The 15,647-nt window shown below is 46.0% G+C and overlaps 1 protein-coding gene across 5 annotated transcripts in view; it reads right to left on the bottom strand.

The window, feature by feature from the left end:
* The window catches only part of LOC135552667 (unconventional myosin-Ic-like), a 65,884-nt gene that overhangs the window by 2,652 nt on the left and 47,585 nt on the right, over positions 1-15,647 (bottom strand). For 4 of the 5 annotated variants that reach the window (XM_064984417.1, XM_064984421.1, XM_064984420.1 and 1 more), the window contains exons 13-31: positions 15,308-15,388; positions 14,946-15,037; positions 13,080-13,174; positions 12,840-12,886; positions 12,566-12,646; positions 10,393-10,498; positions 7,670-7,787; positions 7,146-7,259; positions 6,743-6,819; positions 6,537-6,605; positions 6,097-6,181; positions 4,885-5,044; positions 4,663-4,746; positions 4,385-4,478; positions 4,226-4,281; positions 1,237-1,372; positions 959-1,029; positions 626-723; positions 147-304 (exon numbers count right to left, since the gene is read on the bottom strand). In XM_064984417.1, the coding sequence (XP_064840489.1) occupies positions 178-304; positions 626-723; positions 959-1,029; positions 1,237-1,372; positions 4,226-4,281; positions 4,385-4,478; positions 4,663-4,746; positions 4,885-5,044; positions 6,097-6,181; positions 6,537-6,605; positions 6,743-6,819; positions 7,146-7,259; positions 7,670-7,787; positions 10,393-10,498; positions 12,566-12,646; positions 12,840-12,886; positions 13,080-13,174; positions 14,946-15,037; positions 15,308-15,388 (1,791 nt within the window). In that variant the 3' untranslated portion in view covers positions 147-177. The remainder of the gene's footprint in view (positions 1-146; positions 305-625; positions 724-958; positions 1,030-1,236; positions 1,373-4,225; positions 4,282-4,384; positions 4,479-4,662; positions 4,747-4,884; positions 5,045-6,096; positions 6,182-6,536; positions 6,606-6,742; positions 6,820-7,145; positions 7,260-7,669; positions 7,788-10,392; positions 10,499-12,565; positions 12,647-12,839; positions 12,887-13,079; positions 13,175-14,945; positions 15,038-15,307; positions 15,389-15,647) is intronic. The other variant, XM_064984418.1, reaches the window with a different exon arrangement.

Below are 15,647 nucleotides of genomic sequence, written 5' to 3'. Positions count from 1 at the left end.
AATCATGTCCTACACTATGCTGTAGACTTCACACAACAACCACCAGCTTAAAAAGTAAAGTACAATTAGCTTATATAAATACGAGTGCAGGATAATTAATCAATCAACACTGACTCCAATCATGCAGTATTGATGTTCCAACCTACTGTATTAGTCCTGTAGGGGAGGACTGACGCTTTATATCCCTCCGTTATTCCGACTCACCACTGAGAGGTGGCCATTCTTCGCCTTGGCAACCAGCAGCTCAGAGCCAGAGGTGAAGTCTATGATCCCTTCTCTACCTTGGCCCATCGTGAAAGTTATACTGGGAGAGAGAGAGAGAGAGAGATGAGGTGCAGTTCATTTACAGCCACCCCCCCCAAAAAAACGATATCAAATGAAACTAATCAGATTGCAGATGGTGATGCATCACTGGTGTCTATGAATTCAGGTCCTGACAACTGATGTTAGTGCTCCCTGTGAGCCCCTTTAAAACGTGCGTCAAGAGCGTGTTACATATTTATAAAGTCTGAACTGTAAATGTTAGGAACGTACAGCTATTTTTCAATGAAAGCTGACATTCTGCTGATTAACACGGAATACGGCTTATCTAGTTCCGGGTATCTGTGTCAGGGCAACAACTCACCTTCCCTGGTTGATGTTGATGCTGTTGACCTTGTCAGCACAGATGGCCACTTTGGTCAGGGTCTCGATGATGTGGTCACTCTGCAGCACCACATCTCCCTACAGACCAGAGGAGACAGGGGAGGAGTTAGAGCTACATCTTCACTACGAGCCGGGTCCCAGGTCGATTTGTGTTTGGCGTGACAATGTCAATATGTGTTGGCAAGACCGCACAAACAGATCTGGGATCAGGCTACTTCACCTAACAGGCATTGGTTAAGTATGTCATAACCCGTGTGTAATGGGGTTATGACCATGTTATGACTGCGTAAGGTGGAGCTGAGGTCAGCCTCACCTTCTGTTTCTTGTCTTCAGTGGGCACATGCAGTACAAAGACGCCATCACTGAGAGAGCTGACTGAAATGCCTGAGGACAAGACAGACAGACAGGGAAGAGAAATGGTCAATGGGAGAACTATGAGCATCACTCAGACCAACTCAGTATGGCCTCTGTAAGGACCCCAGAAAACAACTCCATTTCAATTCATTCAATTTAAGAAGTAAGCAAAACCGTCAATTGAAATGCCATCGACCCCCCAACCCATCCTCTCCCCCGAACCCTGTGACCGCTGACCTTTGAGGGCGGCGTAGTCGATGCGCTGCTTGAGCTTGGCCTCCTCCACGATGACGGCACTGTTGGAGGTGAGCAGCAACTGCCGTGGTCGCGCCTTGTAGCCCTTCCTGTCGTACTTGGTCACTGGGACTGCATACTGAGGAGTGGGAAGGGGACATTATTAGCCTTGTAGCCCTTCCTGTCGTACTTGGTCACTGGGACTGCATACTGAGGAGTGGGAAGGGGACATTATTAGCCTTGTAGCCCTTCCTGTCGTACTTGGTCACTGGGACTGCATACTGAGGAGTGGGAAGGGGACATTATTAGCCTTGTAGCCCTTCTTGTCGTACTTGGTCACTGGGACTGCATACTGAGGAGTGGGAAGGGGACATTATTAGCCTTGTAGCCCTTCCTGTCGTACTTGGTCACTGGGACTGCATACTGAGGAGTGGGACATTATTAGCCTTGTAGCCCTTCCTGTCGTACTTGGTCACTGGGACTGCATACTGAGGAGTGGGAAGGGGACATTATTAGCCTTGTAGCCCTTCCTGTCGTACTTGGTCACTGGGACTGCATACTGAGGAGTGGGACATTATTAGCCTTGTAGCCCTTCTTGTCGTACTTGGTCACTGGGACTGCATACTGAGGAGTGGGAGGGGGACATTATTAGCCTTGTAGCCCTTCCTGTCGTACTTGGTCACTGGGACTGCATACTGAGGAGTGGGAAGGGGACATTATTAGCCTTGTAGCCCTTCCTGTCGTACATGGTCACTGGGACTGCATACTGAGGAGTGGGAAGGGGACATTATTAGCCTTGTAGCCCTTCCTGTCGTACTTGGTCACTGGGACTGCATACTGAGGAGTGGAAGGGGACATTATTAGCCTTGTAGCCCTTCCTGTCGTACTTTGGTCACTGGGACTGCATACTGAGGAGTGGGAGGGGGACATTATTAGCCTTGTAGCCCTTCCTGTCGTACTTGGTCACTGGGACTGCATACTGAGGAGTGGGAGGGGGACATTATTAGCCTTGTAGCCCTTCCTGTCGTACTTGGTCACTGGGACTGCATACTGAGGAGTGGGAGGGGGACATTATTAGCCTTGTAGCCCTTCCTGTCATACTTGGTCACTGGGACAGCATACTGAGGAGTGGGAGGGGGACATTATTAGCCTTGTAGCCCTTCCTGTCGTACTTGGTCACTGGGACTGCATACTGAGGAGTGGGAGGGGGACATTATTAGCCTTGTAGCCCTTCACTGGGACGGTGAGGAGTGGGAAGGGGACATTATTAGCCTTGTACTTCCTGTCACTGGTCACTGACTGCATACTGAGGAGTGGGACTGCATACTGGGGGGACATTATTAGCCTTGTAGCCCTTCCTGTCGTACTTTGTCACTGGGACTGCATACTGAGGAGTGGGACATTATTAGCCTTGTAGCCCTTCCTGTCGTACTTGGTCACTGGGACTGCATACTGAGGAGTGGGAAGGGGACATTATTAGCCTTGTAGCCCTTCCTGTCATACTTGGTCACTGGGACTGCATACTGAGGAGTGGGACATTATTAGCCTTGTAGCCCTTCCTGTCGTACTTGGTCACTGGGACTGCATACTGAGGAGTGGGAAGGGGACATTATTAGCCTTGTAGCCCTTCCTGTCGTACTTGGTCACTGGGACTGCATACTGAGGAGTGGGACATTATTAGCCTTGTAGCCCTTCCTGTCGTACTTTGTCACTGGGACTGCATACTGAGGAGTCACTGGGAGGGGGACATTATTAGCCTTGTAGCCCTTCCTGTCGTACTTGGTCACTGGGACTGCATACTGAGGAGTGGGAGGGGGACATTATTAGCCTTGTAGCCCTTCCTGTCGTACTTGGTCACTGGGACTGCATACTGAGGAGTGGGAGGGGGACATTATTAGCCTTGTAGCCCTTCCTGTCGTACTTGGTCACTGGGACTGCATACTGAGGAGTGGGACATTATTAGCCTTGTAGCCCTTCCTGTCGTACTTGGTCACTGGGACTGCATACTGAGGAGTGGGAGGGGGACATTATTAGCCTTGTAGCCCTTCTTGTCGTACTTGGTCACTGGGACTGCATACTGAGGAGTGGGACATTATTAGCCTTGTAGCCCTTCCTGTCGTACTTGGTCACTGGGACTGCATACTGAGGAGTGGGACATTATTAGCCTTGTAGCCCTTCCTGTCGTACTTGGTCACTGGGACTGCATACTGAGGAGTGGGAAGGGGACATTATTAGCCTTGTAGCCCTTCCTGTCGTACTTTGTCACTGGGACTGCATACTGAGGAGTGGGAGGGGGACATTATTAGCCTTGTAGCCCTTCCTGTCATACTTGGTCACTGGGACTGCATACTGAGGAGTGGGAGGGGGACATTATTAGCCTTGTAGCCCTTCCTGTCGTACTTGGTCACTGGGACTGCATACTGAGGAGTGGGAGGGGGACATTATTAGCCTTGTAGCCCTTCCTGTCATACTTGGTCACTGGGACTGCATACTGAGGAGTGGGAGGGGGACATTATTAGCCTTGTAGCCCTTCCTGTCGTACGTACTTGGTCACTGGGACTGCATACTGAGGAGTGGGAGGGGGACATTATTAGCCTTGTAGCCCTTCCTGTCGTACTTGGTCACTGGGACTGCATACTGAGAAGTGGGAGGGGGACATTATTAGCCTTGTAGCCCTTCCTGTCGTACTTGGTCACTGGGACTGCATACTGAGGAGTGGGAAGGGGACATTATTAGTGGGGCTTGTAATATATCTTGAAGGATTTTGTATTTTATTGGACATAGGAAAGACAGTGGGGAAGATACACAGAGGGTGGATTCAAACATTTGAACTGTAGGCTACGGCACTAAATAGGCTAGACATGATCAGAGTTCAGAATCAATAACACATTAATATACTGTACTGACTATATATTAAGACAAATATCCAACTGTACATAAATCCCAAGTAGAGAATTGAATGGCCATATTAACACGCTAGTACTGCACTAACCTTCATCTTCTCACTGCCAAGTGACTGCAACACCTTGGGGTTAATCTCCTCTCCATCTGAGGAGAGAGAGGCACAGGAAGAAGGTTAGGTGTGTGTGTATAATGTGTGTGCACGTGAGTGCACGCGCGTGTGTGTGTCTGAGTTAATCAAGGCACTTACTGAGTCTTGTGCCCACAAAGAGCTTTGGGACACTTTGGGGATAGTTGTCCTTCTTGTTTTTGAAGATCTCACTGGCCACCATTTTCTGCTCCAACTTCATTGACAGAGAGAGAACGGACAAACACAGTTTGGTAGAAAAGTTATATTGGTAGGAGAAGGAGGAGAAGACCACTCCACATTGACAGTCTTTAAAGTTCTGAACTCTGCGGACTGATGAAGAGCTATGAATACATTTGAAAGATATCAGATGTACTACTATACTATCGTATCCTGTTTACCTGGTGTTTCCACTCTGGGTTGATCCTCTTGCAGTAACCCCACACCATGTTCTGCATGTACAGTTTGCGTAGCCGTTCCGACGCCTATTGGAGAACACAGAGAAGGACTTGTCACGTACCATTTTAACTACTCAAACATGTCATCAAGAAAAAAAATGCCTTAATTCAGACAATTTCAATGTAGGCCACATCAGTGGTTCCCAAACTGTTGGGTTGCGTTACCTCGATGAGGGCGGTCGGGGGCGTGGGCCAGCTCTTGTCCAGGACCGTCTTGGGGAGGTTCCTGCGCAGCTTCATCAGGAAGGAGTAGCGCACATAATCCAGGAAGTACTCATTCTCAGGACAACGCTCAGTGTGGCGGTAGATGAAGCCCTTGATGAACCTGAGCGAGAGAGAGGCAGAGCGAGAGAGAGAGAGCTTTGTAAACACTCCTGCACACATGAATCAACAAATGGATAAGAACTTCTATACATCCACACACACACACAACACTGCAAATACCATAGGTGTCCAAAACATGAGTGGATATTTTCTAGGTAAATGCTTTCCACAAGTTTCTCCATTTGAATAGAACCCGTATAACTTCAGTAATCCAAGGGAACCCATTGAGCTGAAAGCAGCGAAAATGACTCAAGTAAAAGTCACCCAGTAAAATACTACTTGAGTAAAAGTCTAAAAGTATTTGGTTTTAAATGTACTTAAATATCAATAGTATAAATAACTTAAAACGTCTTATATTAATTAAGCAAACCACATGACACGATTTTCTTGTTATTTTTTAAATTTACAGATAGCCAGGGTCACAGTTCAACACTCAGACATAATTTACTAACAAAGCATGTGTGTTTAGTGAGTCTACCAGATCAGAGGCAGTAGGGATGACCAGGGACAATCTTCCTGTCATGCTAAGCATTCAAAATTTAACAAGTACTTTTGGGTGTCAGGGAAAATGTAAGGAGTAAAAAGTACATTATTTTCTTTAGGAATGTAGCTGAGTATAAGTAAAAGTTGTCAAAAATATAAATAGTCAAGTAGAGTACAGACACCCCAAAAAAACAACTTCAGTACTTAAAATTATTTTTACTTAAGTACTTTACACCACTGACAATATATATATATATATAAATTATATATATAATATATATATTTTAACCTTTATTTAACTAGGCAAGTCAGTTAAGAAACAAATTCTTATTTTCAATGACGGCCTGGGTTAACTGCCTGTTCAGGAGCAGAACGACAGATTTGTACCTTGTCAGCTCGGGGGTTTGAACTTGCAACCTTCCGGTTACTAGTCCAACGCTCTAACCACTAGGCTACCCTGCCGCCCCGAGGGCAACCCTGCCACCCCGAGGGCAATCTAATGAATATGAACCTCATGAACCTTCTCTCACCATCCTCGTTAAATAAATCTTGTGTCCAGAAGCGCCTCACCTGCGGATGGTGTTGGCGGCCTCCCTTCTACGCCGTGCCCTCCTACAGGCCAGGATGCCCTTCCACCACGCCTGGACCACCACCGCTGGAAAGGGCCGCACAATTTACCAACCTACTTATTATTTAACAAAGTTCATCCAGATCCATTGGAAGACAGAATCGAGACCTAGGCCCGTATGTATCAAATGTCTCAGAGAAGCAGTGCTGATTGAGGATCAGGTCCCTACTGTCAAAAGCAATCTTATTCCTTGCAATCGAAAAAACAACCGCAAAACTGATCCGAAGTCAGCGCTCCTACTCTGAGACGCTTAATACAACATCCGTCGTCCAACTGAACAAGATGAGCGTAATCGAATAGACACGCACGGTGAATGTAGAGGAAGTATATGCTTGATGACACATGGGTCTATAGACGTAGGGGAGAAGAGAAGCCCTACTACCTGATGATCGGAGTTTGCGGTATTTGGTCTTCTGGCTGTAGCCCTTCCAGGATGCCTGCAGTTTGTTGGCTGAAGAGAGAGAGACAAAATATGTTCAGAGTGTTCAGATACTCTACTTACTATATCGTCGGGGAGAGACAACAGTCCAGACAGACAGCAGATGATGGGTGTCAAGTAAGACCATGTGATACGTGACTCTCGCTCACCAAGGCTGTGTTTCCTCGTTTCTAGCGCGTCCTCCGTGGCGAACAGAGTCTTTGGAAAACGGATGAAGATTTTGGATCTGGAAAGCAAACGGAGCTCCACTAAGCTGGCAGTGTGCCTTTATACAACACACAGGGGCAGTCTGAGCGTGTACAGCACCATGGGGGGATTTAGTTCAGCCCTGACGAAATAATTGACTTTGGTCACTTAAGCCTTTCCCAGAGAGTAGACACAGTTATGAGATTAGATCAACACTAAGTGGGCACTGAACTCATTAGGGAGATGGGATGTAGATAAACAAAATGGGAGATGCATGTACTGTAGTTCATTAGAATTAACATGTGTGTGTGTGTGTGTGTGTGTTTGCGTACCGCCTTGACTGTTGTCACCGGATAAGGGTCTCACCTGCCCAGCTTGTACTCCTCAGGTTTGTAACCCAGGTGTTTGACCAGTGTGGAGACTCCGTCTGCCAGCTTGCCCTGCCAGCTAGGCCAGGTCTCCGGGCACAGGGACTTATACCTGCCAGGGACGGACAAAACAACACACAGAGACACTGGTATATTATATGAAAAATATTACATTTAGGTTATATCACTAACTGAACAGTTGTGGAGATTAGTCACTTGTAGGTATACTGATTTTCTAACATAAGTCATGAATCTGCCATTGAAGAAACCTATAATGTCAGAGAACGACTTTCAAGCCTGATAGAGGCAGGACCAGCTCCGAGCCAGGCAGGACCAGCTCCGAGCCAGGCAGGACCAGCTCAGAGCCAGGCAGGACCAGCTCAGAGCCAGGCAGGACCAGCTCAGAGCCAGGCAGGACCAGCTCAGAGCCAGGCAGGACCAGCTCAGAGCCAGGCAGGACCAGCTCAGAGCCAGGCAGGACCAGCTCAGAGCCAGGCAGGACCAGCTCAGAGCCATAATCACCTCTGGAGGAAGGTCTCATAGTGGCGGCGGTAGGCAAAGCCAGCTCTCCTCACGCGGAGGTTCTCCATCAGACCCAGGTACTTCACCTGATGCCTGATGAGAACCTCGTCGAACCGTCCTGAGAGAGAGAGCGAGAGAGAAACCACATTAGCCTGAGTTATAGTAGTACATAACTGGTGAGATTGCAATACATTGTTATTGACGTTTTCTGTTGTTTGTTTGTTGAATGGTTTGTTGTTACAGTTGTTAGCATACTGGAGCAGTAGCGCGTGATGCTTATGCAAATAAAATAAATAACACCATTCATCCGATTATTCCCAGAAAAGTAGACAATGGACAATAAGGAAGGTGGGAGTGAGGAGAAAAACAGACAGGAGGCCATCTATTGACAAAGGATCGATATACTGACAAACACAGTGTGAAGAACAGTGCTGCCATTGATGTTACTGGACACAATCAAAACGCATGGTCAGATTTAAGAATCGTAGACACAAGACAGACAAGATGTTAGGAAAAAATGATATAGAACCGACACAGAAAAACTGAGTGTGATAGCAGAGTTAACGGCTAAGAGGCCATTTCACAGTTTTGAAGCTCATTTCCTGCAATTCGATACATTTTGACATTGGACTGAGAGAAAAATGGCAGTTTCCAAGCTACATTTCCTGCCATGGCTTTTTCTGTGTTCTTATGCTATCTGAATTACAGTTGAAGTCGGAGGTTTACATACACTTAGGTTGAAGTCATTAAAACTCGTTTTTCAACCACTCCACAAATTTCTTGTTAACAAACTAATAGTTTTGGCAAGTCGGTTAGGACATCAACTTTGTGCATAACACAAGTAACTTTTCCAACAATTGTTTACAGACAGATTATTTCACTTATAACTCACTGTTTCATAATTCCAGTGGGTCAGAAGTTTACATACACTAAGTTGACTGTGCCTTTAAACAGCTTGGAAAATTCCAGAAAATGATGTCATGGCTTTAGAAGCTTCTGATAGGCTAACTGACGTCATTTGAGTCAATTGGGGGTGTACCTGTGGATGCATTTCAAGGCCAACCTTCAAACTCAGTGCCTCTTTGCTTGACATCATGGGAAAATCAAAAGGAAATCAGCCAAGACCTCAGAAAAAAATGTTTGTAGACCACAAGTCTGGTTCATCCTTGGGAGCAATTTCCAAATGCCTGAAGGTACCACGTTCATCTGTACAAACAATAGTACGCAAGTATAAACGCCATGGGGCCACACAGCCGTCATACCGCTTAGGAAGGAGAAATGTTCTGTCTCCTACAGATGAACGTACTTTGGTGCGAAAAGTGAAAAATCAATCCCAGAACAACAGCAAAGGACCTTGTGAAGATTCTGGGGGAAACAGGTACAAAAGTATCTATATGCACAGTAAAACGGGTCCTATATCGACATAACCTGAAATGCCGCTCAGCAAGGGAGCTGCCACTGCTCCAAAACCATCATAAAAAAGCCAGACTACAGTTTAACTGCACATGGGGACAAAGATCGTACTTTTTGGAGAAATGTCCTCTGGTCTGATGAAACAAAAATAGATGAAACAAAAATGTTTGGCCATAATGACCATCCTTATGTTTGGAGGAAAGAGGGGGAGGCTTACAAGCCGAAGAACACCATCCCAACCGTGAAGCACAGGGGGTGGTAGCATCATGTTGTTGGGGTGCTTTGCTGCAGGAGGGACTGGTGCACTTCACAAAATAGATGGCATCATGAGGGAGGATAATTATGTGGATATATTGAAGCAACATCTCAAGAAATCAGTCAGGAATTTAAAGCTTGGTCACAAATGGGTCTTTCAAATGGACAACAACCCCAAGCATACTTCCAGAGTAGTGGCAAAATGACTTAAGGACAACAAAGTCAAGGTATTGGAGTGTCCGTCACAAAGCCCTGACCTCAATCCTATAGAAAATGTGTGGGCAGAACTGAAAAAGCATGTGTAAGCAAGGAGGCCTACAAACCTGACTCAGTTACATCAGCTCTATCAGGAGGAATGGGCCAAAATTCACCCAACTTATTGTGGGAAGCTTGTGGAAGGCTATCCGAAACATTTTACCACCATTTAAAGGCAATGCTACCAAATACTCATTGGTCGTATGTAAACTTCCGGCCATACTGGGAATGTGATGAAATACGAAAGAAATCATTCTCTACTATTATTCTTGAAATAAAAGTGGTGATCCTAACTGACCGAAGACAGGGAATTGAAAAACTGACTTTAAAATGTAGTTGGCTAAGGTGTATGTAAACTTCTGACTTCAACTGTACTAAAACATAATAAAATCAACATTTTTAGAATTTTTGATTCTCCGACTGTTTTTATTTTTGATGATTGTTAGTTCTCAGAGATGATCTTATTAAAAAGAAATATGGCTACATTATATTTTCTACATACTTCATACCTGGTTTTCGTTGTTTAAGTTTAAGCATTTTACATTGCAAAAAAGGGAAAAAAAATAATTAAGATTAAATGCTTCAATAAGTTGTTCGACAGCAAACAAAAATTAGTTTTTCTGATTGGTTGTGGTAGACCCTCCTTGCTTCAGTACATTTGCTTCCGTTTGGTGCCTAATGAACACAGTGTTTCCCCTATATGCATTTCATAATATAATACTAATAATTTATATATATATAAATAATGAAAACAACCCCGTTGACAGCACGGTAAGAGCAAGGCATCGGTTCCATCCTACCTGCTTGCTTGGCATCGTTGGGCTTGATGCAGCGCACGTACGACGGCTCCTTGGACATCAGGATCTCCATTAACTTGGCCAGGCTGGTCTTGAACTGGGTCGCTGCCTGGAGGCAGAGACAGAGGGAGAGAAGAAAGAGTGAACACCGAGCGAGGGATGTAGAGGAGCAGAAGGAGGAGAGGAGCAGGGAGGACGGCTGCTGGCCAGACTGAGGCAGAGACTGGACAGAACACAGGTCCCAGTGTGCAGGTCACATTGTCCCAGGCAGTGACAGGGTTTGGGGGCAGGGCCAACGAGAGAGAGAGAATGCGTCGTCAACAATGCACAAACAGTCAACGGAGTCGACACCCTCGACCACCGTGTGTGTGTGTGTGTGTGGAGGGCAACCGAGTGTCAGGGCATTCCTGAGTGTGTGAGCCGGGAGCAGAGATTCCCCTGTCACTCACTCGACCCTTCAGTGTGGAGGGAGGAAGATCCACAGAGCATAAACAAGTGGCTGTTTGTAAGTGTGTATGAGACAGGAAGGACATGTATACAGTGGGGCAAAAACGTATTTAGTCAGCCACCAATTGTGCAAGTTCTCCAACTTAAAAAGATGAGGCCTGTCATTTTCATCATAGGTACACTTCAACTATGACAGACAAAATGAGAAAATAAATCCAGAAAATCACATTGTAGGATTTTTAATTAATTTATTTGCAAATTATGGTGGAAAATAAGCATTTGGTCACCTACAAACAAGCAAGATTTCTGGCTCTCACAGACCTGTAACTTCTTCTTTAAGAGGCTCCTCTGTCCTCCACTCGTTACCTGTATTAATGGCACCTGTTTGAACTTGTTATCAGTATAAAAGACACCTGTCCACAACCTCAAACAGTCACACTCCAAACTCCACTATGGCCAAGACCAAAGAGCTGTCAAAGGACACCAGAAACAAAATTGTAGACCTGCACCAGGCTGGGAAGACTGAATCTGCAATAGGTAAGCAGCTTGGTTTGAAGAAATCAACTGTGGGAGCAATTATTAGGGAATGGAAGACATACAAGACCACTGATAATCTCCCTCAATCTGGGGCTCCACGCAAGATCTCACCCCGTGGGGTCAAAATGATCACAAGAACGGTGAGCAAAAATCCCAGAACCACACGGGGGGACCTAGTGAATGACCTGCAGAGAGCTGGGATCAAATTAACAAAGCCTACCATCAGTAACACACTACGCCGCCAGGGACTCAAATCCTGCAGTGCCAGACGTGTCCTCCTGCTTAAGCCAGTACATGTCCAGACCCGTCTGAAGTTCGCTAGAGAGCATTTGGATGATCCAGAAGACGATTGGGAGAATGTCATATGGTCAGATGAAACCAAAATATAACTTTTTGGTAAAAACTCAACTCGTCGTGTTTGGAGGACAAAGAATGCTGAGTTGCATCCAAAGAACACCATACCTACTGTGAAGCATGGGGGTGGAAACATCATGCTTTGGGGCTGTTTTTCTGCAAAGGGACCAGGACGACTGATCTGTGTAAAGGAAAGAATGAACGGGGCCATGTATCGTGAGATTTTGAGTGAAAACCTCCTTCCATCAGCAAGGGCATTGAAGATGAAACGTGGCTGGGTCTTTCAGCATGACAATGATCCCAAACACACCGCCCGGGCACCGAAGGAGTGGCTTCGTAAGAAGCATTTCAAGGTACTGGAGTGGCCTAGCCAGTCTCCAGATCTCAACCCCATAGAAAATCTTTGGAGGGAGTTGACAGCCCCAAAACATCACTGCTCTAGAGGAGATCTGCATGGAGGAATGGGCCAAAATACCAGCAAGTGTGTGAAAACCTTGTGAAGACTTACAGAAAACGTTTGACCTCTGTCATTGCCAACAAAGGGTATATAACAAAGTATTGAGATAAACTTTTGTTATTGACCAAATAATTATTTTCCACCATAATTTGCAAATAAATGTATAATTTTTTTTTATTATTTTATCTAATTTTGTCTGTCATAGTTGAAGTGTACCTATGAGGAAAATTACAGGCCTCTCATCTTTTTAAGTGGGAGAACATGCACAATTGGTGGCTGACTAAATACTTTTTTGCCCCACTGTATATGGGTCTGTGTATCGGTATACATTGTGTGACCTTTGCCCTCTGAGTGGTACTACAGGGTAACGGCTGTTCTCACCGTCTCAGGTCTCCTGCTGTCCTTCAGCTCCGCCCGGTCAAAGCACTGGGTCAGAATCTTATTATCAGACATACACATGACCTGTGGATGGACAACACATAGAGAATGAGTACAGCTCACTACGACTAGAACTACCACACTGCTCTTCAAACTCACACACACACGGAGAGAGACAGTGTCTACCACAGTGACACAACATAATCTTAGAGTCTAGTCTAGTTTCCAATGATATCATCCATCTCTTATCTAAATTCTCTCTCTCGCTCGCTCTCACCTCTTTCAAGTTCCTGAAGAGGAGGTCATTGTTCTTGTCCAGAAAGCCTAAAGGAGGGAAGAGCGAGAGTAAGAGAACATGCATTTAATTACACACACAGTAAACAGACCACTACAAGAAGTACAGGAGCTTCCCAGGACAAACGTAAAGACCTGAGCACAGGACATCCTTCCTCTCCCTCTGATCATCTCACTCTCGCGTCCTGCTGCTCCATGCACACACACACACACACACACACACCGTTGACATTGTAGTTGACCTCGCCAGCGTAGTGCAGCAGTCTGAACTCCTCTCGGCCCATCACCTTCCGGGTCTTTCCATCGGTCAGCTTATGACTACGAGGATCACACAAACATTAAGTGACAAATTATTAGGGCACACCATAGCAAAACATTATGCAATGGAAAACCAAAACAAGCTTTTCTTATTGAACACGTTCAGGTAATCCCTGCCGGTTTCTGTCTGTTTTCTTCCATTTGGTACCTAACGAACACAACCTAAACTCAGCAACAAAAAAAAAGAAACGTGCCCTTTTCAGGACCCTGTCTTTCAAAGGTAATTCATAAAGATCTTCATTGTAAAGGGTTTAAACACTGTTTCCCATGCTTGTTCAATGAACCATAAACATTTATTAAGGAACATGCACCTGTGGAACAGTCGTTAAGACACTAACAGCTTACAGACGGTAGGCAAATAAGGTCAGAGTTATGAAAACTTAGGACACTAAAAAGGCCTTTCTACTAAACTCTGAAAAACAACAAAAGAAAGATGCCCAGGGTCCCTGCTCATCTGCGTGAAACGTGCCTTATGCATGCTGCAAGGAGGCATGAGGACGGCAGATGTGGCCAGGGCAATAAATTGCAACGTCCAAATGTGAGACGCCTACGACAGCGCTACAAGGAGACAGGACGGACAGCTGATCGTCCTCGCAGTGGCAGACCACGTGTAACAACACCTGCACAGGATCGGTACATCCGAACATCACATCTGCCGGACAGGTACAGGATGGCAACAACAACTGCTCGAGTTACACCAGGAACGCACAATCCCTCCATCAGTGCTCAGACTGTCCGCAATAGGCTGAGTTAGGCTGGACTGGGGGCTTGTAGGCCTGTTGTAAGGCAGGTCCTCACCAGACATCACCGGCAACAACGTCGCCTATGGACACAAACCCACCGTTGCTGGACCAGACATGACTGGCAAAAAGTGCTCTACTGACGAGTCGCAGTTTTGTCTCACCAAAGGGGTTGGTCAGATTCGCGTTTATCATCGAAGGAATGAGCGTTACACCGAGGACTGTACTCTGGAGCGGGATGGATTTGGAGGTGGAGTGTCCGTCATGGTCTGGGGCAGTGTGTGAGCTTGTTGCCATTGCAGGCAATCTCAATGCTGTGCGTTACAGGGAAGACATCCTCCTCTCTCATGTGGTGCCCTTCCTGCAGGCTCATCCTGACATGACTCTCCAGCATGACAATGCCACCAGCCATACTGCTTGTTCTGTGCGTGATTTCCTGCAAAACATTCCCTCCAGAAATGTCCGGGAACTTGCAGGTGCCTTGGTGGAAGAGTGGGGTAACATCTCACAGTAAGAACTGGAAAATCTGGTGCAGTCCATGAGGAGGAGCTGCACTGCAGTACTTAATGCAGCTGGTGGCCACACCAGATACTGACTGTTACTTATGATTTTGACCCCCCCTTTGTTCAGGGACACATTATTCCATTTCTGTTAGTCACATGTGTGTGGAACTTGTTCAGTTTATGTCTCAGTTGTTGAATCTTGTTATGTTCATACAACTATTTACACCTGTTAAGTTTGCTGAAAGTAAACACAGTTGACAGCTTAAAGGAAAACTCCATTGGTTTCATTAGTCAATTGTTGACATAAGCAAAACATTTTGGGACTGTCACCAATCAAGTTTTAAAGATTCAACAGAGAAATCATCCCCTTATGATGCAGGGATGACTTCTGTATTTTGAAAGTTGGGTGGAGTTTCCCATGCATTTTGTTCCAAGAGCATTTTTTACAGCCAGGTCTCACGACAACTTCTGTTGCGAGGTTAGCAGAGGGAGGTTTGGGTGTGTGCGTTTGTATGTGCGTAGACTCACGTCGTCAAGTGGGCGTGGCCTCCCACAGTATTCTCCAACTTCTCCAGGAAGGTGATGTCACTGGCGTCACCTGGCCTCAGGCACTCCTCATCCTGACAGACACAGAGAGCGAGACAGAGGGGGAGACAGAGGGGGAGACAGAGGGGGAGACAGAGGGGGAGACAGAGGGGGAGACAGAGGGGGAGACAGAGGGGGAGACAGAGGGGGAGAGCGAGAAAGAATGAAAACGAAAAAATACATTAGATGGACAGTTGACTGTGTCAGTAGGATATACCAGATGCAGAGGGGCCCAAGAGAGAGAAAGGTGAAAAGGTCTACTTGAAAAGCTCAGGGTTACATTAAAGACTGAAACAGATTCTCACCAGAATGGAGATGATGCCTTTGAACTTCTCCTCCACTAGATCACAGATGATCTTGTTGTTGAAGTACTGCACAGGCTCCCACTGTGAGACAGCAAGAAACACAACAGCATCTAAAAATCGCTTGTTTAGAAGACGGAACAGTCCCACATGTTAACGGTTGTAAAATAAAACATTCACAGAATGCTGACAATCCGGGACAAGGACATTCTGAACCCACACTTTATGCACATTGTCAATCAAACCTTTATTGACGTTTGCTGCTGCCGCACGCACACACACACACACAGTTTACCGCCACATTATTATCACAAACACCACAGAACACAGCCCACGTTGTACA

This window comes from Oncorhynchus masou, chromosome 13 (genome assembly GCF_036934945.1).
Source record: "Oncorhynchus masou masou isolate Uvic2021 chromosome 13, UVic_Omas_1.1, whole genome shotgun sequence".
Classification (NCBI taxonomy): domain Eukaryota; kingdom Metazoa; phylum Chordata; class Actinopteri; order Salmoniformes; family Salmonidae; genus Oncorhynchus; species Oncorhynchus masou.
This window is presented reverse-complemented; position numbering and strand designations above follow the sequence as displayed.